This window comes from Carcharhinus amblyrhynchos, chromosome 34 (genome assembly GCF_965287045.1).
Source record: "Carcharhinus amblyrhynchos chromosome 34, sCarAmb.v2.hapA, whole genome shotgun sequence".
Classification (NCBI taxonomy): Eukaryota; Metazoa; Chordata; class Chondrichthyes; order Carcharhiniformes; family Carcharhinidae; genus Carcharhinus; species Carcharhinus amblyrhynchos.
In genome coordinates, this window is record NC_137357.1 from 21,592,821 (window position 1) to 21,618,360 (window position 25,540).

At 43.2% G+C, this 25,540-nt stretch overlaps 1 protein-coding gene across 5 annotated transcripts in view; it reads left to right on the plus strand.

Annotated features, from left to right (window-relative positions):
- Positions 1–10,396: 10,396 nt before the first annotated feature.
- Positions 10,397–25,540, plus strand: part of LOC145361426 (transcription factor COE2) — a 305,378-nt gene continuing 290,234 nt past the window's right edge. For 4 of the 5 annotated variants that reach the window (XM_080217168.1, XM_080217171.1, XM_080217172.1 and 1 more), the window contains exons 1-5: positions 16,560–17,070; positions 18,925–19,081; positions 20,204–20,267; positions 21,049–21,104; positions 24,484–24,557. In XM_080217168.1, coding sequence (XP_080073294.1) covers positions 16,937–17,070; positions 18,925–19,081; positions 20,204–20,267; positions 21,049–21,104; positions 24,484–24,557 — 485 coding nt within the window. In that variant the 5' untranslated portion in view covers positions 16,560–16,936. Of the gene's footprint in view, positions 10,458–11,806; positions 11,900–16,559; positions 17,071–18,924; positions 19,082–20,203; positions 20,268–21,048; positions 21,105–24,483; positions 24,558–25,540 lie in introns of those variants that run through there. The other variant, XM_080217170.1, reaches the window with a different exon arrangement.

Here is a 25,540-nt window from a genome sequence, read left to right on the forward strand (position 1 = left end):
AAGTTCCTCGTCAACTCCGTTCCAAACCGCCCCTCCTTATTTTGAGGCTGTGCCCTCTAGTTCTGGTTTCCTTTCTAAGCGGAATCTGTCTACCTCTACCCTATCTAGCCCCTTCATTACCTTGCAAGTCTCTATAAGATCCCCCCTCAGCCTTCTAAACTCCAACGAGTACAGGCCCATTCTATTTAATCTCTCCTCATAAGCTAACACCCTCATCTCCGGTGTCAGCCTAGTAAACCTCCTCTGCACTCCCTCCAAGGCCAAAATATCCTTGCGCAAGTGCGGCGACCAAAACTGCACACAGTACTCCAACTGCGGCCCCACCAGTACCCCGTACAGTTGCAGCAAGACCTCCCTGCTTTTTATATTCCATCCCCCTCGCTATAAAGGCCAGCATCCCATTCGCCTTCTTGATCACCTGCTGAACCTGCAGACTGGGTTTTTGCAGTATCTCTCACTGACACACCCCATAAACCACAGTCCCAAAGTACTGTTCCTTCAACTGCAGAGCAAACAAAAGTTCCCGCAATTCAGTCTTGTAGTCGCACGTCTGCTGATAACTTCACCGAGATCTCTAACTGATTATTCAGTTAAAAGTCGTCCCCCAAAAGCCTGTATCCTTGCTTATCTGAGGGCTTAAAATTCTTGTACTCTCTGACACACACTAAGTGTTTTTTTCCATCTTTTATCTATGCCGCTGTCATTTGACTGCTATTGTGAAGCAACAGTAACCTTTTCCAATGTGTCTTTTTTCCACAATCACTCAACTTTTAACCCCCTTTCATCCATCTCTTTAACTTCAGGGATTATAAAACATCATTGAAAATGTAAATGTCCAAAATAGGAGACAGTGGTCTCCAAACCCACTGCCACAACCACCTGGAAGGACAAGGGCAAAGACACATGGGAATACCGCTATTTACAAGTTCCCCTCCAAGTCAAACATCATCCTGACCATTTCTTTACTGACACTGAGTCAAAACTCTGGAACTCACTTCTGAACAGCACTGTGAGCATACCTGCACTATATAAACAGCCGTGGTTCAAGAAGGTGTCCCACCACCACCTTCTCAAGGGCTCTTTAGGGGTGGGCAATTCAGCGATGCCCACATCCCATGAATGATTTTTTAAAAATTCTAACCCTATTTGGCTTTGTTAATTTTGGATGTCATCAGATAACTTTCCTTCATTCACATTCAGCTATTTGCTCCAGACTGCTGTTCCCAAAAAGATATGGGTGGGGTGGATTTTCTCAGCCCCACTAGCCCCGATTGTGAATTGTGACAGCCCGGAGAATCGGGAGTCGATGGGAAAGTGGGTTTGGCGCTGGGTACCAAACCCATTGCGACCATCCAAGACCGCGCTGCAGGTCAGGTTTCTAGCTGCAGTGGGTATGCGTTAAAAAACACACATTTAAATATAATCAACAGGCTTGCAGCCCATGTCAAATGGTCCTTGCTATTCAACTGCCTCTCCAGCGCAATCTGCATCGAGCGGGCTTTGGTACAAATCCTCACAAGTGAGGACTGTCAATCAACATTAGACTGTCTACAATGCAATCAGGGGTACTTGGGATACAGTCAACCACAAAAAGGAAAACTAAAACAAACATAGGTGGCTGGATGATGATAAAATTCCCTTGATCTGACAGCGAAATCTTTTACAAGGCACTGCACATTGAGTCTAAAACTCGAGGGCATGGGTTTAAGGAGAGGGGGAGAGACAAAAGGGTCCAGAGAGGCAATTTTTTCACACAGAGGGTGATGAGTGTCAGGAACAAGCTGCCAGAGGTAGTAGTAGAGGCGGTAAGATTTTGTCTTTTAAAAACAATTTAGACAGTTACATGGGCAAGATGGGTATCAAGGAATATGGGTCTAACGTAGACAATTGGGATGAGCTAAGTGGTTAAAAAAGAGCACATGAACAAGTTGGGCCAAAGGCCTGTTTCCTTGCTGTAGATGTATACGACTCTATGACTTGTTACAGATCAAAGGCTTCAAGTGCAATGGAGGAGGGTTTCAGCTTGCTGGGAAGTCACAGCAATATCAAGTCAAAGCTGTGTACAAACATTGAGGCTGAATGCACAGCTGGGCTGACTGGAGACTGCCCACCCCCCCTCCCCTGCCCCAGCTGAGATTGACATCTCCAATGTATCAGAGAACTTCAAGTAGTCTGATCTCACTTGCAGCTTCTGACAGGGAGAAAGGAGAACAGAGTGCTGCAATGATTTAAATTCCTGCCGGGTGATCTGGGGGCCACTTCAGAATTTCCACAGGTGACAGGCAGGAGCTGCCTGAAATTACCATGCCAGGGATGATCTTCAGGTTTGCCAGAGCGAGAAGGGACAAGGGGAGCCACAACATCCCCACCCTTTCTCAAGCCTGAGCCCAGCCAACACCCAGGACCCTTGAGGGGCCCTTCCTCTGCAGCCTGGCAGCAGCAAAGGGGCAAATGGCCACTGGACTTATCTTCTCGAGCCTCCTCAGGACTCAATGCGCCAGGCTGGGTGTCAGTACCACAGTGTGGGGGCAGTGCACTGTTGGGACTGCCAAGGTGTTTGGCCTGAAGGGAGGCTGCAGGAGTCTGGGGGGCTGGGCTGAATGGAGAACCTGAGGGGGAAGGAGTCTGAGTGGGAGGTTTATCTGAGAACAACGAGAAGCTGAGGGGAGGGATCTGGGCAGGAAGGGGAGGTTGAGTGAGAGGGTTTGGTTCCTTGGTTTGGGGGGGGATGCCCCTCTATGGTAAGAGGTTGGTGGTGCTCCCCGGCACCATTTTTCTTTGTAGGGGTGCGGTAACCAAGCATGGAGACCAGGTTGCCCTTTAAAAAATGTGGCCCTGTCTCCGAATATCCAACATGAATAAATTAGCATCCAACATGTGGGAGAAGCATAGACCCAACTGGGGAGAATCGCAGCCACATTTTCAAGACTTCAGTAAAGTTATTTGCCTCTCTGGTGCCCTCATGTGTTTTGCATGGATAATGTCTTCTTCTCTTTCATAATTTTACTGAGGGGTTTCTGTCTCTCTTTCAAGCTCTCTGTTAAACAAATTTAAGAATTCTGACATCTTCATGTACAAGTTCACCAGATAGAATCAAAAGGTATTCATCTGGATGATGTCGAAATGATCTTCTCAAGAACATCAAACTTGTCCACACCTGCTTGCCTTGGTGAACTTTGCTACAATAGTAATTCCACTCAGCTTGAAAAGATTTTTAACAATGGCTGGCTGGAATGGCTGCTCACAGAGATCTTTTCATCAGTGTTTATGTTCAAAGTCACAAATTTATCAAATGCTGGCTTTTGCTTGTCTTTAGCTGGATTTTAAAAGTCACAATTCTCTGGGAGTATTCAATTAATTATTTTTCTTTCAGAGTGAACTAAAACACCACCTCCAGGATCGGAATTTTAGGGAATGACTTTATTCAAATTGTATTTCTGATTCTGAAAATGTTAAAGATTTCTCAGGACTTTCTATAGTCTGGAACTGGAAAAGATTTCGCTCACCTGTATTAGGTCTGCTGATCCTGTGCTCTGGGATTTGAAGCTGAACCTCCAAAATGCAATGAAGACTTATGCTGCAGCAAAGAATTTTAAACCTCTGCCTTCAGCTTCTATGTCTTTCTTTGGAGCATTTTGTTGGTGATCCTTCCTCGGCACTTGTGTTTCTGGAATTTATTTTCATGTCAGATTGTTTTTCTGTATTTATCCTTCAAGCTTTTTACTTTCTCTTGCCATTTTCTGTGAGGTTTTGGGGTCAGAATTCTAAGGATGGCTGGGATTTGGCCAGTAGCCCCAGTGCCATTTTGTGCTGTGGCACGCATTGATTGGCAAAAGGTGGGACTTGTGCCTGTCACCAGGAAGAGCAGCTGGTCATTCAGATTAGTTGGCAGCCCTTTAATTCCAAGAACAGTGGTGCAGTGGCCAGAAGAGACACTGCAGCTAACTGTCTGGAACTAAGTGCCAGGAAATGATGCAAATGTGAGTGGCAAGGGTATAAGTGGCTGGAAGCAAGACCTAACAGGTCACAGGAGGACAGTTGGTGTCTCAGGGCATAGCTTCAATGGGGGGAGGGATGGAATGGTGAGGGAGGTCTACAGGTCACTGGACATTGGACTAGATGGGTGAGGACACCATCAATCCCACTGACAACTGAACTTAGTTCATCTTTGGCTTTCCATTACCATTTATCGTCTGCTCATCAGCCTGAAAATTGAGGCTGGGCAGGAGATAGCCCTGCAGTGCCCATTAAGCGGCCACTTAAGTGTCTTAAGTGGGGCAAGGGCAGGTTTCCTGCCTGCTCCAGCAACCAGGTTGGGTTGGGTAGGAAAAAGGAGGGAATTCCACTCTTGCTATTTTACACGTCCCCTGCCTTAGAACCCGTTGGGGGATGGTTGGTGGAGGGGGAGGTGGGAAGTGTAAAATTCTAGCCTTGGGTTTTCCAGCATAATGTAAGTCATTGTGTGTTGATTACAGTTCTGTTGGTCCAAAGAGGTCTTTGTAGTCACATATAGGTTCACTGTAAGCCTTTACTGACTTGGAGAATGACTGTAGAGTAAAGGGTACAAACTAGGGAATGTCTCCATACTTGCTGGTAGACACAACTTTGTCCAACTCTCAACTGAGCCTGGGTGCAGCTCATGTGTTCTCTTACATCACTGTTAAGGCAGTAACTGTAATCAGCTCCATATTCACCCTACATTTGCTAGACCCTGACACAACAAACTGGAGCCACAGAAAATAATCATCAATAAGAGTATTATTTACATGACAGCTTGGGGTTTAAATGCTAAAGAAGCTTCCATCAACCTGATATTTTTATGTGTATTTGTTACTTAGAATAACAATTTGTATGTTTTTTGATGTTTCCATTTGTTCATTGTCAAGGGGTTTGTTTTGTACCTTGAGTGCAACAGATAATGCACTGTTTTTGGTTGTACCAAGGAGGATCAGAGCAATCACCTGTATTGCTCATCCCATCAAGAAAGATGGGGGAAATAGAAGGGGGCAGGAGTCAAATTTAAGTCAAATCCTGTTTGATTACTGAGAGTGCTCAGATCTAAGTTTATGTTTCTCTCAGTACGTTCCGGCTGGGAATATTCTGAAATGGGACTGTTGCCCACTCATTAAGTTTTGGAACAGATACTGATTCAGTTTTCTGTGGAATTTAGCTTATTGATCAAAATCAGTTTGCAATCTTTAGTGTGTGATACATGATTTGTAATGTGGTTTGCAGAGTTCCAGAATACAGAGTTCATTATTCCCTGATGATATATTGTGCAAAGCATCATGATTAAGTTTGTCAGAAGTGTACTTGTTATAAGGAAAGGAAATTTCTGTGGGAAGCATGAATAAAGGTTTAAGATTCGAGAAAAACAATATGCTGAGTGATTATTATTATACAAGTGGTCGCCCATCATTCCTTCATTTATGAAGCGTTCAGTCATCTTGATTCGTATTTCAGAAGTGCTTTTCACAATCCCAGGATGTCCCAATGCATTTTACAGCCATTGAAGTGCTTTTTGAAATCTGCTCACTGTTGGAATGCAGAAAACATGTCAGCCAATTTGTGAACATGACCAGAAAACAATGGCTGTTTTCCTTTGCTTGCACTTCAGCTCTGTTGGTGTGGTTTATAATATGCTCTGTCTTTCCATTGGAAGCACTGAGTCTTGCTGGGTTTAGTTCCACAGTATGAAGAGTCTCCAGCACCTTTGCCAGTGCACATTCTCCCCCCCTAGACAGTCAACACTAAGAGGTTATGAATCCCAGGTAAAAATAGGGTGATATCAGACATTGTATAATTGAGTACTCCAACTCATATTTTTGAGGCTCCTATTTTCATTTTTAACCAGTTTTTACCAGTCAAATCTCTTAATTCCATTTGGTATTGCAAATTCGAACTTGCGCAGCAATCAGACCCATGCAAATAACTAAAATCAATTTGTAAATTCTCATTTGTCCCAAAGCAACTGAATAATAATCCAAAGTGTGTATTTTGACAAGAGACAGAACAGTGTTTTCGTCAGGTTTGGATTATATTGGTATTGGGACTAAAAGAACATACATTGGGCAGGAAAGAATTTGCTGCCCCAGACGCTGAGTTTGTGACCTCAGCCAACTGCTTTTCACAGGGGAGGGACAAAGACAGTTAGAAAATGAGTACATTTGGCAATCTAATAAAGCTGGTGAGTTCCAATTTTGCACATATAAGCACTAAGGTCTATAAACACTCCAGTGTCAGCTGTGGCTCAGTGGGTAGCATTCTATGCTTCTGATTCAGAAAATGCAAGTTTGTCCTACTCTGGAGACTTGAGCACAAATTTAGGTTGTCATTTCGTAGCAGCAATGAATGCTGCACTGTGGGAACTGCTGTTTATTTTTTGGATAAGCTGTTAAACTAAATCCTGTGTGCTCTCTCAGGAGAATGTAAATAAGATTGCATGATATTATTTTGAACACTGAGGGAATAATCAATGGTGCACTGGTTAATAGTTATCCTTCAACCCAACATCATTGAAAAAAAAACAGATGATCTGGTCATTATGTGAGGAAATCAGTCCACTGCTGCCTACCATAATAAAAGCAAAATACTGCGGAAGCTGCAAATCTGAAAAAAAGAGGATGAGGAACACATCTTTTGATTCAGCACGCTACAGCCTTTTGGAGTTATCACTGAGTTCAACAACTTTAGACTGTAAACTTTCTCCTCCAGGTTCTTTTTGTCCCAACGTAATGGCTGCCCCCACCCCACCCCACAGGACCATCTGCCACTTGTTCTTATGTTTTGCTTTCACTGAGCATTGACCTTAGTTCTCCTATTAACACGTTCTGCTATCTTACCTTTCTACCACCATTAGCACCTTCTATATCTAGTCTTTAACACAGCCATTAACACTTCTTTTGTCTTGGATTGCTGGGAGACACTTTTGTGCAATGTATCCCAGCAATGTCTCACGCCTATCACTGACCTTCTATTTTGCTCCAGTCCCTCTAAAACAATATCAGATCCATCACATTCCTCCTTCTCTTTGGCTCTGAAGAAGAGTCATGCAGACTTGAAATGTTAACTCTGTTTCTCTCTCCACGTATGCTGCCAGACCTGCTGAGCTTTTTCAGCATTTTCTGTTTATATTCCTGCTACCTGCCACTCTGGGTTGAGCTGTAACAAATGAATTATCTTGATTTTAACCAATTGAAATACTTAAACATGACAAGATACAACTCTTAACTGCTAACCTGTCTCTATTACTTCTATTAGGTAATATTCCTCTTATATACTTAAACTCCTCTTCAAATCAGTAAGCAACTCACAGACTTTTGTGCTTGTCCTTGTAAACAATCCGAGACCCTTTGAACACTTCTGAAGTGTGTGTGTGTGTGTGTGTGTGTGTGTGAGTGAGAGAGAAAGAGAGAGAGAGAAAGACACCTGACTTCTGACAGTCCCAAACAGCAGCCTCTACAGAGAGAAAGAGAGAGAGAGAGAGAGAGACCTGCCTTCTTACAGTTCCAAGCAGAGAGAAAGAGAGACTTCTTGCTTCTTTCAGGACCAGGCAGAATCTGATTGTTGAAAAATAAAAGAGAATTTTGTGTTTTCCCTGTAAGCTTAGCTCCACCCAAACACATGCCTCTGCCTTCATCAATCAACCTAATCAAAACCCTTTTGAAACCCCAAGAAAAAAACAAAATAAACAAAAATGCATTAAAGAAGATTAAAACAAATACATCCTGAACTAAAATCAATCATTAGCTTGTGTTCTCAGCATATCAGCTGCCTGATATTGGGACAAATCGACACCACGTAAAAGAAAGTTAAATTTTAAACATATCCTTTAAAGAAATATGATAAAAATGCATTTATTAAAGACACAGTGTCATCGCAAGTTGACGGCAGTTTCACTGGTGTCTTGGTTGGACACTGTGAGCGAACTGCTATCTTTAAATTGTAGCCATATATTTTGAAGCAGCAATGCACCTAAATGGGAGATAATATGAAAACCTGACAATGAAAGATGGTCTGCACTGCAGGAACTGCTGCTTCATTTGTGGATAGGATGTTAAACTGAGTCCTGTGTGCTCTCTCAGAAGGATGCAAAACAAATGCATAACTTTGTGTAAAACTTGCTCAGGTGACTGTGGGTTTAGGTGCAAAATGTGCTCTTGTGACAGTTCATCAGGAGCAGAAGAATAGGGTTAGCATTGTGCAGCTAGAGCACTTGAATAGTCCAGGGGTAATAGGTGTTCAGTGAAGCTGGCAGTTGGGGATCAAAGAACCCCAGAGCAGTCACTGGCAGCAGCGCACCTGAACAGCTGGAACTGTGCCTGAGTATAGACTCCATAGAGCAGCCTGGCAAATACCATGGGACACAAATTCAGATAAAATGACTGTATGGCTGGGCAGCAAACAGTTATAGGGGCAATCTGAGCTGGAATCCAATTCCTGACAATTCATTGCAGGTAGAATAAGTAAGAGTGCTTCCAGGCTGAGCTGGAGCTGCTGTTAAGAAATCAGTGGAATTTCTTTGAAAGAGATTAGCTGAAATACCTTGTGAGGAACATAAGAACATAAGAAATAGGAGCAGGAGTAGGCCATCTAGCCTTTCGAGCCTGTCCCGCCATTCAATAAGATCATGGCTGATCTGAAGTGGATCAGTTCCACTTTCCCGCTCTCTCCCCATAACCCTTAATTCCCTTGTCTGTCAGAAACCTATCTACCCGTGACTTAAATATATTCAGCGAGGTAGCCTCCACCACTTCAACGGGCAGAGAATTCCAGAGATTCACCACCCTCCGAGTGAAGAAGTTCCTCCTCAACTCTGATCTAAACTGCACCCCCCCTTATTTTGAGGCTGTGTCCTCTAGTCCTGCTGTCCTTTCTAAGCAGGAAGAATCGCTCTACCTCTACCCTATCCATCCCCTTCATTAAAGACAGGAAGACAGGGTTTAAATATTTTTTGTGACTCACAGTGATCACTGACATCTGGTTTGGTTGCTGAGAACCTTGTAGGAACTGTCTTGATCATGATTGCCATCTCTGGTGTGTGGTTTGGGTTTGACCAAATTGCCTGTTGATTCATGTTTACATCATGTAAATTCTGGATGTTGGACTATAAGGTAGAATAGTGATTTTTTGCTTTGTTGACTCTTGTATCATAAAGCTTCTGTTGTTCATTTGAAACCATGAAATCTTGTGTCTTTACACTCTTAGTAAGTAAATTTCATCTACTTTAAACAAAACATTACTGGTCTCTAGCCACATAGTAACAATCATTATATTACTGTTTGTGGAATCTGTCTGTGCGTAAATTGGCTGTGAGGCACTTTGAGATATAGTGCCATCGTGAAGTGCTGAAACAATGTAAGCCTCAAAAAAGAAACTTATATGAACTAAGTTTCTGTGGTGGAACTATGTGTCCTGGTGTAATTCATACCTGATATCAGATAAAAGCAAATTACTGTGGATGCTGGAATCTGAAACCAAAAGGGAAAATGCTGGAAAGCTGATGTTTCGAGTCCAGATGACCCTTTGTCAAAGCTTTTCTCTCCTTACAGATGCTGCCAGACCTGCTGAGATTTTCCAGCATTTTCCCTTTTGGTACCTGATATTAGATTTGGTTTCCTGTCTGTCCTGAGGTAGCTGACCCACTATCTCAGTGGGGATAGTTTCGGATTGTTCAATTGATCTTTCAAAGAGCGAGCATAAGCACAATGGGCTGAATGGTCTACTGTGTTGCTAGCTTGCCAGATCTATGCCTCAATATCCCTAATTCAGTGAAGAAAAATGATCAGGATTCTTGTGACGACAAAAGCGACAACGCTTTTGAAGTACTTTTGGCTGTCAAGCGCTTTGGGACATGTCCAGATCGTGTAAGAGCTGGAAAGTACAAGTCTCTCTTCCCTGCTGAAAGGCAGCATCTGTGAATGCCAGGGGTACATGCCTGGCTGGCAAAGTTCCTCTCCGTGCAATTCTAAGTTGCATACGCGAACTCTGAAAAGAAACGCCAATCAGAAAAGTCAGCACTGAGCCGTGCAGTAAACTGGAAGAGCTGCTGAAACTCTCTGGCCAGGCTCGCAAGTGAAGAATAACACCCATTGGGTTGAGGGCAACACACGGCGAGAAGCACCCCATGCAAAAGCAGGAGAGAGAAGATTGCGGGGAGGGAGAAGCTGCTTGAAAACACAGATCACTGCCACGGCGTGGCGCTCCTCGTCCTCAGTAAGCACGGTGCTATTTTCAAACGCCTCCTGTGGGTTTCAGGAGGTGCAACATCTGCTGAACAAAGAAGCCGAGACGCGAGTTGACTTTGATTTGAGGGCAGAGTTAACCCATGGTGTAATCTTGCCTGCAAAAAGCGCCCGGAAAAGTCAGTGAAGTGGATGCACTCACAAGACTGATGCTAAATCACTGCACTTCAGAGCACTGAGTTCAGAAAACTCAACATACTGCCTGGGCTGCAGGTGTGTATTCTTATGTATCTATTTATTAATGTGTGGACCACTCTCTTGTGTCTTTCTGGCTGTCTATCAATGAATTCGTGTATCTGTCTCTATCCAGGAAATTTTAGTCTTTCTTCAATGTTTCAAATTCCATCTCAATCTTTCTTGATCTTTGATAATTAAAGCGGTATTAGGGGCGGGAACAGAGTTCTGTTGTGTTACTATTTCATAGATAGTATAGCTGTTAAACTTGTTTTATTGCGACTGGTGTCAATATTGAAATCAATTCAAAATGCGGAGGGGGGGGAGTGGAGTGGGAGTGGGTAGTGTATGTGGAGGGGACGCTGGGGGAAGTGAAATGTACCCGAAATTGACAAAAATAATTTGGGAAGAGGAATCTTAAAGAGAGTGTCAATAACGGTGTGAGTGATATCGATAACGTGAACCATACCAAACCGGAAAATTATTCCAACGCGTATATACAGTGAGACAGAAAATTAATAACAGTCTCAGTTGAATTCACAACTAGAAGGCGCAAAGGACAACACCCCTACCCCCCGTCCTTAAAAAAAAACGAATGAACAAATGCCTTATTTATATATAAAGTGACGGCATAGCGTTAAATTGGTCACAGCTTACATTTACTGGGATTTCTCTCTGGACGGAGGAGAACTTGGGTATGTGTGGATTATAAGGACTGTAATCAGGATGTTTGCTGTCTGTATCCTTCTCAAAGATGAGGAGGAGGCGATGTGTGTGTGTGTGCGCGGAGGGGGGGGGGTCGTTTTGAAAACTTTGCAGCTAGCACTGCACATATTTTACGAATAATTGATACGCGCCGGATAAATAAATACCCCATCGGACCGATGGATGCAGTGAGTTCAAAAACTGTGTGTGATGAAACTTGGCCCCAGGCTGTGACATAATCGTATCAGGAACAGCAGGAGGTCCAATTATCCCTCACAGTTTTAATATTCAGCGTTTCTTATGGGATATAAACTGCTGCCTGCTAATTGTGAAAGTGCATGTAAATATATAACGATTATTGAGGAGGAATGATTCAATCTATTTATTCCCTCCTCCCCTCCAAAAAAACCCACCACCGCCTACCGTCTGTTCACCGCATGTAATATGAAACTTAAAGTAAATCCTTGGTTCCAAAAAAATGTGCATTTTATATCTAGGTCCACTGTCGCAACAAAATAAAAATGATCAGTAGAACACTTTATCAGATTAGAATAATTGTACTTTAGGATTCATTCCGTCCAAAAACACTGTAAAAAAACCAAGGCTTCTGTTTCACACAATATTGTTGATCCTGTGTGCGATCGGATAAATCTCTTTCCCATTTCTCCTCTTGTTTTCACAAGACCTGGCAGGACCGGCCTCAGCAAAGTGTCTGGAAATCTTGCGGGACGGCCAGGATGGGTTGACACGAGAAACGAAACAGACTTAAAAATCAGGTTAGATTCGTTAATCATTACATTTGTTTTTTTTTAACGGCGCCGTTTTGTACGAAGTGGGGGAAAATCGGGGGTAGGGAGGGTGCGTAGTGTTGGAGATGGTGGGGCGAGGGGTACAGATCGACGAGTCCATCAATGGAAAAAGAAACGAAAACTCTCTGAATGAGCGTCACAGTCTGACTGGGGGGCGCTGCGCGGTATATCTCCCCGTGTCAATTGTGAAAATCATTATTGTCATGTTAATCTACACTGAATGAAAAATCACAAGCAACTGTCGGGCGGGACACGGGGACTTGTGTAAACTTGTATCTGTTTAATCCATTTTAATGATCTGCGCATCTGTCCGCGCGATGTGTCTTGTGGCAGGTTCCTTGTCTCCAATGTTGAATGAGCGTTTCGATCTGATAGATTTAATGATCATCCGTTTCAGCAAACTGTTGGAAACTTCACTTCATCCTGTGCCACATAAAGCCACACCGCATATCAATGTTAATTCCTCAATCACCCATATCACAGATAACTGACCAGTCCTTAGGCGCAGAACACCACCAAAGTTGTGGAAACGAGTAAAACTTAAGATTGAGCCTTGACGGGTCAACAGCAAGCTTGAGTTTTCAAAGTCTGCAGAATTTAGAATAAAAAGGGGAGGTTGAAAGGTTGGAAGAAAACAGCGTGAAGGCGTCGAAACATGTTTCGTAAAGAAAGAGGTACACACAAGGGCATATCTAAGATAAGTATGTTTGATCGAAATATCGATCATATGAAGATACTGTGGGAAAAGTTGAAGCTATTTTCGAAGTTTCAAAGGACGGCAATATTTGTTGAAAGCTGATATCTGGAACCTTTTCTATAATGGTATATAAGATGCGGTCTGGATCATTGTTATTTTCCTTGTGGCCAGCTGGCTGAGCCTGGCCAGTGTTATGAGCCGGTTGAATGTCCGCTATCCCCGGCCTGTGGCCCTGCAGACAGAGCTGAGCTCTGGCACACGCCTTCCTATTGTCCCTGGGCCTCACACTCTGCAGCAACGGAAAGGGGACGGAGAGGAGAGGGCGTCAATTAGCATTCTCTCCCTCCACGGCCCAAACAGACAAATCCCAGACCGCGGCATTTTAACCATTATTTAAACAATGGCTAAACTCAACTGATGACTTTGGAGCAGATTATTCGCCGCTTGCCGGCAGCTGTCCCGTTATTGGACTTCACTCCAATGCTGCTCTCACAAACATTATTGTCTCCATCAACCAGACACAACGGAACCATTACAAAATAATATCTGAATCAAGGCAACACGGAACCTTTCAGCGAAACCATCGAATTCTAATAAATCAAGACATTTCATGAGTAATTGGAGCTGGAATGATTAGGATTTCAAATATCACATATTACATATTTCGATGCCAAAAAATCATCGTTTAATCTAGTAATCAGAGTTTATTTTCGTTAATCTAAATACTTCTCCGATTTTTACGCTGCCAGGTGAATTCATTTTCATAACAAGAGCTTCGTTATTTTTCCCCAAACAAAATATAAAAATCGCAGTTCTGAGATGGACAAAGGTAACAATTTAAATGGCTGAAAAGCTGCTTTCAAACATCCAGATATTTCCGGAAAAGGGGCTGAGGTGTTCCTGATGATTCTCCAGGTGAAAAAGCCAGTTTGTGTGTTAGGCTTTAGGGAGAATAACGGGCCGAGAACCTCTTATCTCACCCTTCACATTCCTCTGGAACATTGTGAGCTAAAAACCAAAATGAATTAAAAAACGCACCGGATAACCCCGTAAGTCTGCCCGGTGACTATTACAGTAAGTTAGGAGGCAAAAATAAAACACTTCTGGTGATTCTCTGTAATGTCTCCCCGATTTAATTTATTATACAGCTGAATTGTCATCAATTTGTTTTCCATAAAGATGAATATCACTTAAAGAAAAAATATAACTAAATATATGATAATGATTACTGTAGGTGGATCATCCGATACATTTTTTTAAAAGAAATTCGTTGTTCCCTATTCCAGGATAACCGTTCTCTTACATCCAAATTGTTTAACTTCCGACAAAAAATATCAGCTGGATGTGCCCCTTTAAGGGATCTGGGTGACAGCTGAGGGTCGCTCCGGCAGATGGTCTGTGAGCCGAGTTTCATTGTTTGTCACTAAATCTGTTTGCATACCAAGCGTCCCCCTGTCTGTGAACGTCTCCCGTTCCCTCTTCAAAAGCGAAACGGCCCAATAAACAGCGTGGAGAATAAAGTCACTTCCCCGGTGCAACAGTTAGATTCAAATGTTGACCAACAGTTTTCAAAACATGATGCAATGAATACATCCTGGGGAAGGAGGAGAATAAGTGCAAACGGTCCCCTGCTCACTGGATCCGAACTCTGGAGATCCTCAGGTTCAGGTTTTGGTTTATTCACGTCCCATGCCCACTAACTACCTCACTCAATGCCATCGTGCCCCGGCCCATGCCCTCCCCGAGGTCTCAGCGTCTCCTGACTAACGATTCTACTGCTCTAGCCAACCTTCCCTTCAGTTACAAACCTACCACTGAAAACACACACAGAGCCGGTGGCAACTGGACCATGAAACGTTACACATCGAAACAAGCCCCCTTCTGGAAGGCGGAGAATTTCTCCCCGGTTTGTTCCTCGTCCCCAACGTGTTCTGAAAATGTTTCTCAGACTGGTCAACTTCATTTTCTGACTGATAACTTTCCAACAGGTCACAGTCAATTATCTCCCAGATTAATATGGAAGTTCATCAGAATACTGATATTTATTGCCTGTTTTCAATGACTATAAATGATCTGTAATCATTGAACCTAAATCGATGACATTATCAGATAGTCGATTCGATCTCTAACAAATACAATGTTTAATCTGTATTCATAAAAATGAACATGAGTGTTTTGGGCGGAAAGGGATTTAGAACAATCACGTCCCCTCAATAGTTTCTGGGCAGAGATTGTTTTCATCGAAACTTCGAAAATAATTCTTCATATTGTTTTTGGTAGACGACATTTGATTTTCTGGAGTAGTTCAGTGAGAGCTGAGGGTCAGTATGCCGTTCGAGGTGAAAGGAGTTTAATGTCAGGCTCAAGTCGTTTTTCACAACCCAAACGGGTCAAAGTTTTGTGTTGTACGCCTCAACTTAATGGATTTCAAATCAATCAAAAAATCGGAGAGGTATCAAGGCGAAAAGGGGATTGAATTACAAGATTGAGAGCAACTAAACCCAATGGAGTAGCTACCCCTGGAGAAGGAGGAAGAAAAGATCGACGAGTATAAATCTGGATGCAGTGTTAACTAGCATGAGAGTCAGTGTCACATGAGACAGAAACGAAAGAGAGACAACAGGACAGAGGCGGGAACAGAAAGAGAGTGAGGGGCAGAGAGAGAAAGAGAGACGGGGCAGTCACAAAGACAAAATAAGGGACGGTGGCCAGAAAAGGGAGATAATAAGTTGGGCAGGATAGGAACAGAAAGGAAGATATTGACAATAGTAGATCCGAATATAAATACAACTAAAGGTAGTGACACAGCAGAGTGACAATGACGAAGAGAGACAGTGCCACACACCGAGAGAGGAGACAGACAGTGAAAGAGAAACAGATAGACACTGACGGACAGAAAGAGAAAAAGTAGTACATATAGATACGGACAAGACAGAGGAAAGAACTGAAGCCGGGGACACAGATAAAGTGACAAAGAGTGTGAGAGATAGAGGGGGAGAGAGAGAGAGTCAGACCATGACACAGACTGTGACAGAGAGAGACAGTGACACCGATAGAATGAAGGTCAGAGAGAGAGTGTAACACAGACCGGAACAGAGATAGAGAATAACACAGATAGACACAGAGTGACAGTGTTAGAAGGAAATAATAAAAGATAGAGGCAGAGACAGTGACAAAGATGGACTGAGAGGGATAGAGAGACATAGCGACACAGGTAGAGTGTCGAGAGAGAGTGGCAGGAACAGAGAGTTATACAGATAAGTGACAGGGTCAGAGACAGACAGTGACACAGATAAAGTGACAGAGACAGTGACAAAAGATAGAGGTGGAGTTATGGGGTGAGACAGAGAAAGTAACACAGAGCGACGGGAACAAGAGAAATAGTGTCACAGATAAGGGTGACAGGGACGCAGAGAGTGAAAGGGACAGAGACAATATTGCTGATGGAGACATGAATGTAGCTAGAGTGACAGGGACAGAGACAGTAACACGACTAGTCAAAGTGAGTGGAACAGAGGTTGAAAGGAAGGAACTGAGACAGAAAGAGAATAGAATTGATGGATTGAGGGTGCATGACCCCCCCGACAGACACGCGCACACAATGGATTATAACACCACAAACACTAGATCAATCTGCCTGAATCTTTGGATTAAGACTGTTTTCACTGACTTTCCACATTCCATCCCTACATTATGGTAATAATACGCTTCCTATTGGTGACAGCTGGGAGAAAGGCGTGCATAAATCACCTATTTTATCCAATCTGAAAATGGCCAACACTGATTCAGAAAGTATAAATGGAGCAGGAACGCCTCCTCCACGCCCTCGGAGCTGTCAGTTAGTGCTTCGGCCCTCCCGCACAGGGAATCATTCATTACAGTCAGGATATTGCGGAATGGAGCTATAGATGTCAGAGCCGGTGAGAGACTCCCAGGCCCCTCATCTCTGTATTTCCACCGCCCTGGATTAAGGACAGTCACTGTTTGTGTGTGGATCAATGTCTCTCCCGTTTTCGGCAGGCAGATGAAGCTTGTTAGCCCGTGATCGATTCCTCGATGGTTTTCTGCTTGAAGGATGACAGCACCCAGAGGAGGATAAATCTCTAAAAAAAAACTTCCCTGCTAACCGCCTCAGCGAACTCTGTAGCATTGGAGAGCTTTTTAGAACAACTTCTAACCAAATCTGTGAAACTTGAACAGTGTGAAAGAAACGCTGCGCTTTCTGTTCTGGGATTTTCTACTCTTGAAGAATTCTGCAATCGTCCTTTTTCACATAAAAAAGTATTAATTCTTAACTCTTACCTTCAATGTTTGGGATTCAGGAGCACTTACCTAGAGGAGGGGCTGATATCAAGGACAAATCGACTGGGAGCGGAATGGACGCTGTTCGATCTTGGGTCCGGACCGTTGGGGTGGTGGCCGCGAATGTAGCGGCACAGAGGTACAGTAAAGGACAAACTAAACTACAACTACACGACAGGCTGCTGATCAGTTGACATAATCTTTGGCTAGCATGACAACCGCATTGCAACCTCCCGCTTTCCCAGCGCTTAAACACGGCAGAGTCCCGTTAACACAAACCAAAACGAAAGTAATTCATTTCCTTTCCGTCTCTCAACATTTTAAATTCAGCCGACCAGAAGTTGCTGAGGGACCCGGGCTGTGTGTGTTGTGTGTGTGTGTGTGTGTGTGGAAGGGGGAGGGGGGAGAGGGGTGATGGGGGTGTCGAGGGAGAGAGACGGTAGTGGGGGAGAAATCAATTTTATGAAATTAGAAAGCAGTGCTTCCATTTGTCCCTGTGGTACTGCTGTCATCATCCCCAGTTGTACTGTGAGAGATTTCTAATGATATGTAAACATTGTACCAGTATATGTTAAATAACGGGTTAAAATAGGACGGTCAATGTTTACCGAACAGTCGAGGAAAGACCAAGACAAAAGGCAAATATGAAATGACAATTCAATCTTTTTCTCAGAATCTTTAGCTCAGGTTTGGTGAACACCCCTCCCGGGTATAGAACAGGAACTGAGTATATCAAAATCCATCGATAATATTTTAAGGACACACACACACACACACACCTGAGTCGGTCGTACAGCTGACAAGCTGAAATGAACTGTCTACACTGAAGAGATAATTATGTCCACACTCAATGTGAAACAACCAGCCGCACTTTACACAACAATGTATTCCATTATTTATTATTTATGAAGGAAAATATGCAAAAATCTTAAGACCTTCGCTAACATTCTAAAAAGCATGTCAAAATCTGATGTTTTAACCTTCAGAGTCCAAATTTTGAAATGGGATCGAATCAGAATCCCTGCACTCATTTTTCCCCAACTGCTCCATTTCTCACGTGAACTCAATTTTTTGAAAAATGAAAATAATCTCTTAATAAAACCCAATCACACGAGACAGAGAACAGGAAGTCAGCTATCGGCGCCAATCCTGTCTGTAGAATGATGCAGAATTATTTATCCCACTTGCCAATGTTGTCTGAGCGACTAGGTTGCTCCAATTTAAGTCACCGCAAAAGATTCGCTGACTGCGTTTAGCCATGAACAGGGCTATCGAAATTCTCACACCATCTCCCTTCCGTCCCCCTCCCTATTCCAGCCTGACTCTCAATTATGTTCTGACTGGATATTTCTTCTCTCAATATTCTTATATTTAACTTTGTTGCCGAGCTGTGTTTTTAGATAGAAAGTTTTTTTTTCTCTGACACCCCCTCTTCCAGGGGCGCTTCTTACGAATATGAAGACCATCTACCTCCTCGTTATATCTGAACAGTATTCTTTTTCAAAACGCTTGCCGGTTGCGCAGGTATATTCCCTGTCCTCCGACCTAATAACTATTTCACATAAAATGACTGCAATCTATATTTGTGAAAGAACAGCCTTCACCCTGCGGTGCTGAATGAAAACGCCAGAATGGAAGTATTTAAAGTTGAAAGAATTAAGCTACTAGTGAGTGAAACACAAAGACACACAAACTCAACTGAATCATTTGGAAATCCAATTCTGGCAGGGCTGTCATTCGTTTCTGTGTCACCTCTATATTTTCGCTCATCCGATGGTCTTTCTTCAAAGTTGCCGAATGCCCCGCACATTGTTTCCCTTTTTTGCATTGATGTTGAACAGAATGGCCCAGCTTGTATCTTGAATGCGGTTTCTGGATATTTGGTAAATGGCCATTCGGCAGATTCGCTGTCCGCGCGATGACTGTGTCTCCATTTGCCTTTTGGGAAGGTAATCAGTGTTTTTTTAACCTCCCTTCCTCTCTCCCTCCTCAGCGGCGTGGCTCTGGCCAGAGCACATTTCGAAAAACAGCCCCCGTCTAACTTGCGAAAGTCCAATTTTTTCCATTTCGTTCTGGCGCTGTACGACAGACAGGGGCAGCCAGTGGAGATTGAGAGAACCACTTTCACAGACTTCGTGGAGAAAGACCTGGTGAGTTCAGGAACGCGGCTTACACCTTAACCTGAGCGCCAAAAAAAAGACTATTTCTGGTGTCGGCCCATCATGGTGACAATGTGTAGGAAGTTTGCTTTTAATTAAGAAGCGGGCTGAATGAGCGACAGTCTAAACACCTTCGTCTTTCAGTCTCCTGAAACAAACCGCCCACACACTCCAGGTCCCACAATAAACCTGGATTCAATCATAACTTTTCAGTCCAATAAGTGTTCCTTTTTGGTGCCAAACCTTTCAGATATTTTAGTAACATAGCCTTGTCGTCCCAAAGCTGAATTGCGATGAAGCCGGGAGACTCAGATCAGTAAATAACATTGAATGGAAGTTTCGAAGCGGCAATAACTGCCTCCGGGTGACCATCCGGTCCGCAGCATTTATATCTTATCCACCGGTCTTCAACTGTGCAATCCTCAGATCACAAAGTCTGACTCTGCTCCTTGTTTGCCAGCGTGAATCCCGGGCTGGGAATATTCCCGGTTCGCGGAAACTCGGCTGCGGGGAGTGATCATTGCACAAGTCAAACCCAGTCTGAGATTGACCTGGGGACCAAGCGGCCACAATCGGTCGGGGAGATGAAGTCGGGCAATTCGAAATAATCAAGGAGAAGATTCGGTCTCGTTTCTGAGATCTCTGACGGAAGGTTTTATTTTGCAAAGAAGATGACCTGTTGACATTGGTTGATTAAAAAGTCGGAGTTTCAATGCTGAGCTCTGGGTATTTGCTGGGAATATATCCGGTGTAATAGATCAAACTCTCTTTTCTCATTCTGTAAGTTAACTAGAGATTAATGTCATCTTTCAGTCCACCGCTGCTCGTTTCGCCTCAGTTCAAACCTAATTTTATAGGAATAATTTTGTTTCCAATAACTGATGACCAGCGCCTTACAGAAATGAGATTTTGAATGTCCGGGGCGGGAATCATTCGGGGACTGAATTCTGTGGCTTGCGTCCCTGCAGTAAATCCGTCCAAATGAAGTCGACTTTCGGACATTAATCTGATGGAGCGAGTTGCTCCCGCATTGTAACGGCGACGAGGTTACCCCCCCCCCCCCCCCCCCCAAACAGGTCAGAGAGAAATTAATCTCTGAAATCTCTCTTCCAGGAGCCGGGAAACGACAAAACTAACAACGGGACACATTACAAGCTGCAGCTACTGTACAGCAACGGTAAGTCCATCCTGAATGTCCCGCTATGAGCCGGGACTCCGAGTTCATCCGTCTCTTTCAGTCAGACACACCGCAAAATGTCTGGGTGGGGCTGGGGAGGGGGCACTGTTTTCGCGAAACTTCACCCAATTATAAATACACTCATGGCACAAACCAGTTGACATCTCGCTGGTTATTGAGTTAAACGAGTTTTAAAACTATGAGGCTGAACTATTTGAAATTCTCCCCAATCCTTCAATTGGTGTCAAATGCGGTGACCGGTCGGGGGACATTTAAACTTGTTGTAAACCCATTCAGTTTGCATGGAGTTAAAATCGGGACCGAGCCGTTGAGTTGATGTGGACAGACGGGCAACCTGCTGTCCACCCATTAAACTAACAGCGATTCCCTGTCAGCTTCACAGGTTTCTCATTTACCGCGATCTAAAACTGCAGCAAAACAGAACCGTTCATCAATCCGATCCTGTGTTCACAGCCCTTCTGTGTTAAAGGCTGCATGTACCGTGTAATCAGTTTAAACTAGTTTCTTCATTGCTTTTATAAATCCAGAATGAATGAGACCTTATACAGCATATAACCTGCCGCATGGGATGGGAAAGTTACATTCTGCGGGGCTAGTGAATAAATTGGTGACAGGTACGGCAGCAATCTCACAAAGGTCTGGTTCCCGCGACAGGAGAACACACATCGCCCACATCTGCGACCCGTTTTCTGTCCAATCAGTTGCAAATGATTGAAGAAAACAGAAGGTTTCTTGTGGCTAACGTGTTGCTTTTGCGCAGGTATGCGGACGGAACAAGACCTGTATGTGCGACTCATCGATTCTGTCACCAAGCAGGTAAAGATCATGTTGCCTTTTAGTCTGTGTGATCAATGACCCTCCAAAAAAGCATTGCAGAAGACCCTCCAAATGTCGCCCAAACTCACTATGCTGAAGCAATTGGGTGGAATTGACACTGAACGGCAGCGGTACAAGACCATATTGATTCCCCTTATCATCTAACATTGTCACTATTAAATACAGACAACAGACCCTTCCACGTGTAGAGGTTGTTACCGACCTACTGTTGTTCTGGGAAACCAGTGTGACTGATATTCTGCAAAGGTGGGATCAGAATGGTGTCCATCATCCGAGTCTGTCTGTGATCTTGGAACCAGTAAAGGAAAAACTCTAATCTGAAAGCCGTGCTGGTTCGAGTGCATTGGCCGTGCTAAATTCTCCCAGTGTACCCGAACAGGCACCGGAGTGTGGCGACTGGGGGGTTTTCACAGTGACTTCATTGCAGTATTAATGTAAGCTTACTTGTGACTCTAATAAATAAACTTCAAACTTAAAGAACTTTAAAACTTTAAAACTATTTAAAAGATGATGTCACCACAAAAGAGATGGAAAAAACTCCCCCGCTCACCAGAGAGAGATGTAAAGTGTACACCAGTTGGAACAAGGAGATAAATGTTGATTTGATTTGTAGTTTAATCTCATTTCATTCGCTCAGTGTTCTAATACTCCATCAGAGAATGGCATTCAGCTTTAATTATTTTTGCTGAACCTGTCAAAGGTACACCAGCTACTTGCATTTATTTGGTGCCTTGAACCCAAAACATTCTGAAGCAAAATTTGACATTAAACCAGATAAAACAATATTGGTGCAGATGACCAAAAGCTTGGTCAAAGAGGGGGGTTTTTCAGGAACATCTTTCAAGAAGAGAGTGAGGTAGAGACGCGGAGAAGTTTAGGGAAGGAATTCCAGAGCTGGAGCCGTGGCAGCTGAAGGCACGGCTGTCAGTAGTGGAGGGATTAAAATCGGGAATGAAAGGGCGGTTAGGATTAGATGGAAAACGAGAAAACTTCCCACTTGATCCCGAGATAAACATGGCTGCCAAGATAAACACACTGCTCGGTGTAAAATTGAGTACCATATGTAAATTAGTCTGCATTGAATTCGTTCATCTGTGGGAGGTGTGCAGCAGAGAATCAGCGAATCCTACAGTGCAGAAGGAGGCCTTCAACCCACAGAACCTGCACTAACAATAATCCCGCTCAGGCCCGCTCCCCGTAACCTCTTTTATTTACCCTGCCAATTCCCCCTGAGATTCAAGGGCAATTTAGCACGGCCAATCAACCTAATCCACACATCTTTGGACTGTGGGAGGAAACCCACGCAGACACGAGGAAAACATGCAAACTCCACACAGGCAGTGACCTGAGGCCGGAATCGAACCTGGTCTCTGATGCTGTGAGGCCATAATGCTGACCACTGTGCCACCCCTAAAGGTCAGATGGGTCATCCCTGATCCAGGGCTTAACAGGAGAATTATCTGCCACTCTTGATTATTATTCAGCAGCTCCTGATTTGCTTGTACAGAAAGAATCAGGCTCAGCTCAAAGATCTCATTGACAGTCATTGGCTAAACCTAATCTCAGGAAAGGTACACTGAAGTTATCACCAACTGTCATCAGCACTTCGGAAAAAGGAGGGTAGTAACCTAGAGAAAGGGATATTGTTAATTGTGATCTACAGCAAGAATCAGTCATTATGATTCATGGAAAATAAATGCACTGACCTGGCAAATATTTTCAGATGAACTGTCAGTGACCAGTAACCTAATATACATCTGGAAAAGATTTGTAGTTTGGTGGATAGGCTATGCTAAATTGCCCCATATTGTCCAAAGATGTGTAGATTTGGTGGATTAGCCATGGTAAATATTAGGGTTATGGGGATAAGACAGGGAAGTGAACCTGGGTAAGATGCTTTTTCAGAAAGTTGGTGCAGACTTAATGGGCCAAATGGCCTCCTTCTGCCCTGTAGGGATTCTACAAAACAGCAAAATTATGCAGGTTTGGAAATCTGAACAACATCTAGCTGGAAATTCTCAGCAGGCCAGGAAGGAGAAATAAAGTTCATGTTACAGATTGATGGTCTTTTATCAGAACTACTGACACATGTTTGATTCATGATGTACATGTCACTGATGATTTTGCTTTGGGCCAACTTGGTGCTAATTGGTGTGAAATGATATTTACAGTGATGCAAACATGATAGATCTTGAGTTTGATTTGTTCATTTATTTTGTGCTGAAGAATGCCCATTTTTAGCTGTACAAAGTTAATCTCAATTACAAGTGGAACAGCATGCTTGAACACAGGGAGAGATTCCCTCTGCTCTGTCCTAACAATGCTTAACTTTCCAAGCACAAATCCCTCCACAGCTCCAGTGTGAGTTTCTGCGATTTCTATGCCAGCCATGCCTGGAGCCACTCTGAGTGAGATTGCCGCTTTATGATGTTGGCTCACATCCACTAGGAACTGGGTTGTGACTCCCCCAAAACGTATTTCACTTGGGACCCTTGCAGCCAACAGTCAGACAGATCTCATTTCACTTGGGGATGGTTATAGCTGACAGCAAGAGGAAATTTTCATCCCATCAGTCTGGGTTGAATTGGAACCCAGGTCTCAGAGGTGAAAGGATAGTGTCTAAGCCACTGAACTACTGAGTCCCCTAAGTGTTAGATACATTTAACAGCTGTGTACCTTATCCCCTGATGTCAACAAGGAAAAGTTTTGCCAAGCTGCTGAAGGGAAGCATCAATCACTGATTGTAAACCTCTGATCCATTTGCTTTGTCAAATATGAATCAATTTCTTAGTCCTATTAATTCATTTCTTTATTTCACTTATTAAGAGTATGCATATAAGTTTGCATTACTACTTTACAAACTATGGATCACACCCTATTTGGTCAATAAACAACTGGAAAGATGCCACTGGCAATGTGAGGACGCAGAGGCAGACAATCAAAATTATTCCAGGTTTCAGGATACTTTGATTTTCTGGAAAAGATCAGAAAGTTAAACTGACATTCTTTGGAAAAAACAGAGTTAAAGAAACTCAAATAAAGTTTTCAAGGTTATAAAGAAAACTGGCAATTTGAGTCATTCAAATGATTCACAGTTGTGAAGAACTCAAATATCACGCCCACAAATTAGCAGGGAGGTCAGGCGTGATATGTTCACCTGAACCACAAAACAAGTTATCAAGGAACAGCCTTGAAGTAGACAGACATGATTAGATGTATATCTGCAGAGAGTAAGGATTGAAGGATCTGGTGGGAATGATGGGCTAGATTTTAAGCCTGAAGATTCCTCCTGCTTCTAATTTTCTCTACCTTTTATGAGCTTTGGTGGTTACCAACCATTCTCTAACTTCTATTGCAGCCAATAATCTACGAGGGTCAAAATAAAAATCCTGAAATGTGCCGGGTACTCCTCACACATGAAGTGATGTGCAGGTAAGGAACTACTCAACGACTCTTTGTCTTGTACTTTGATTGTAGCATGATGTTAGACATTCCCGAAAATCTGGAATGACTCTGGATCCATTTTAGATCCACAAATGGAACACTAGGGCTAAGCATCCTGCCGTTTTAATGAGTCAAACCTGGACTGGGGAAGCATTCAGGTCTGTGGACCGATGGTCATACAATGATGGTGTACGACTCTGGTTTAGCAACAATAACCTCTCACAGCAGGCTGGATTTAAAGTTTCTACTCAATGAGTTTTCAGGCTGATTCATTAATGAGTGTAGAAGTCATCTCAGAGTTCATACTCAAGTCAGGCAATGACATCATGTAAGCTATTCTGCAATGCACTTCAGGATGTGCAACTCTGCACTCAAACTGGCTTCCAGCTAACCCACAACAGAGTACAAACTGGAGCATAATGACATTGTTGTGTTTGATTTGTTTATGGGCTCAGTTTAACAGGAAGACGTTGATTCAATGCAAAGTAACATTGGGCAAAGTGTAAAATTGGCATCCAATTTCACTCTGGCAATTCCTGCTGGGTAGATTGGACTAAAATGATTTCCCAATTAGTTTTAACCAACCAAGGAAGAAATCTAGTTAAAATCTTGAAATGATTTTGGAACTAACTTCTGTTCCAGTTGAAGATCCTAACGATAGTTAATGAGTTCCATCTTGCAGATAGTGTCTTTTCCCATGTTCTCGTCCCTTTCATGCAGAAGCAGAGTAAATGTGTAATGGTCTTTAAAGTCCTTTCATGATCATAAAGTCTACAAGCTTTTAAAACTGAATTACCTTTACCTTCCTGTCAACCTCCCAACCCAAACCTAGTCAAAATTAACACCAGGTAGATTTTCTGAAAATCTTTGGAAACAAGAATGCATGTTGCCTTGAATTGCAAAATGCACCACCAAGTGTGACACTGAGCTATGCACATTCTGAATGTCTTGAATTTGATGTATGCTGAATC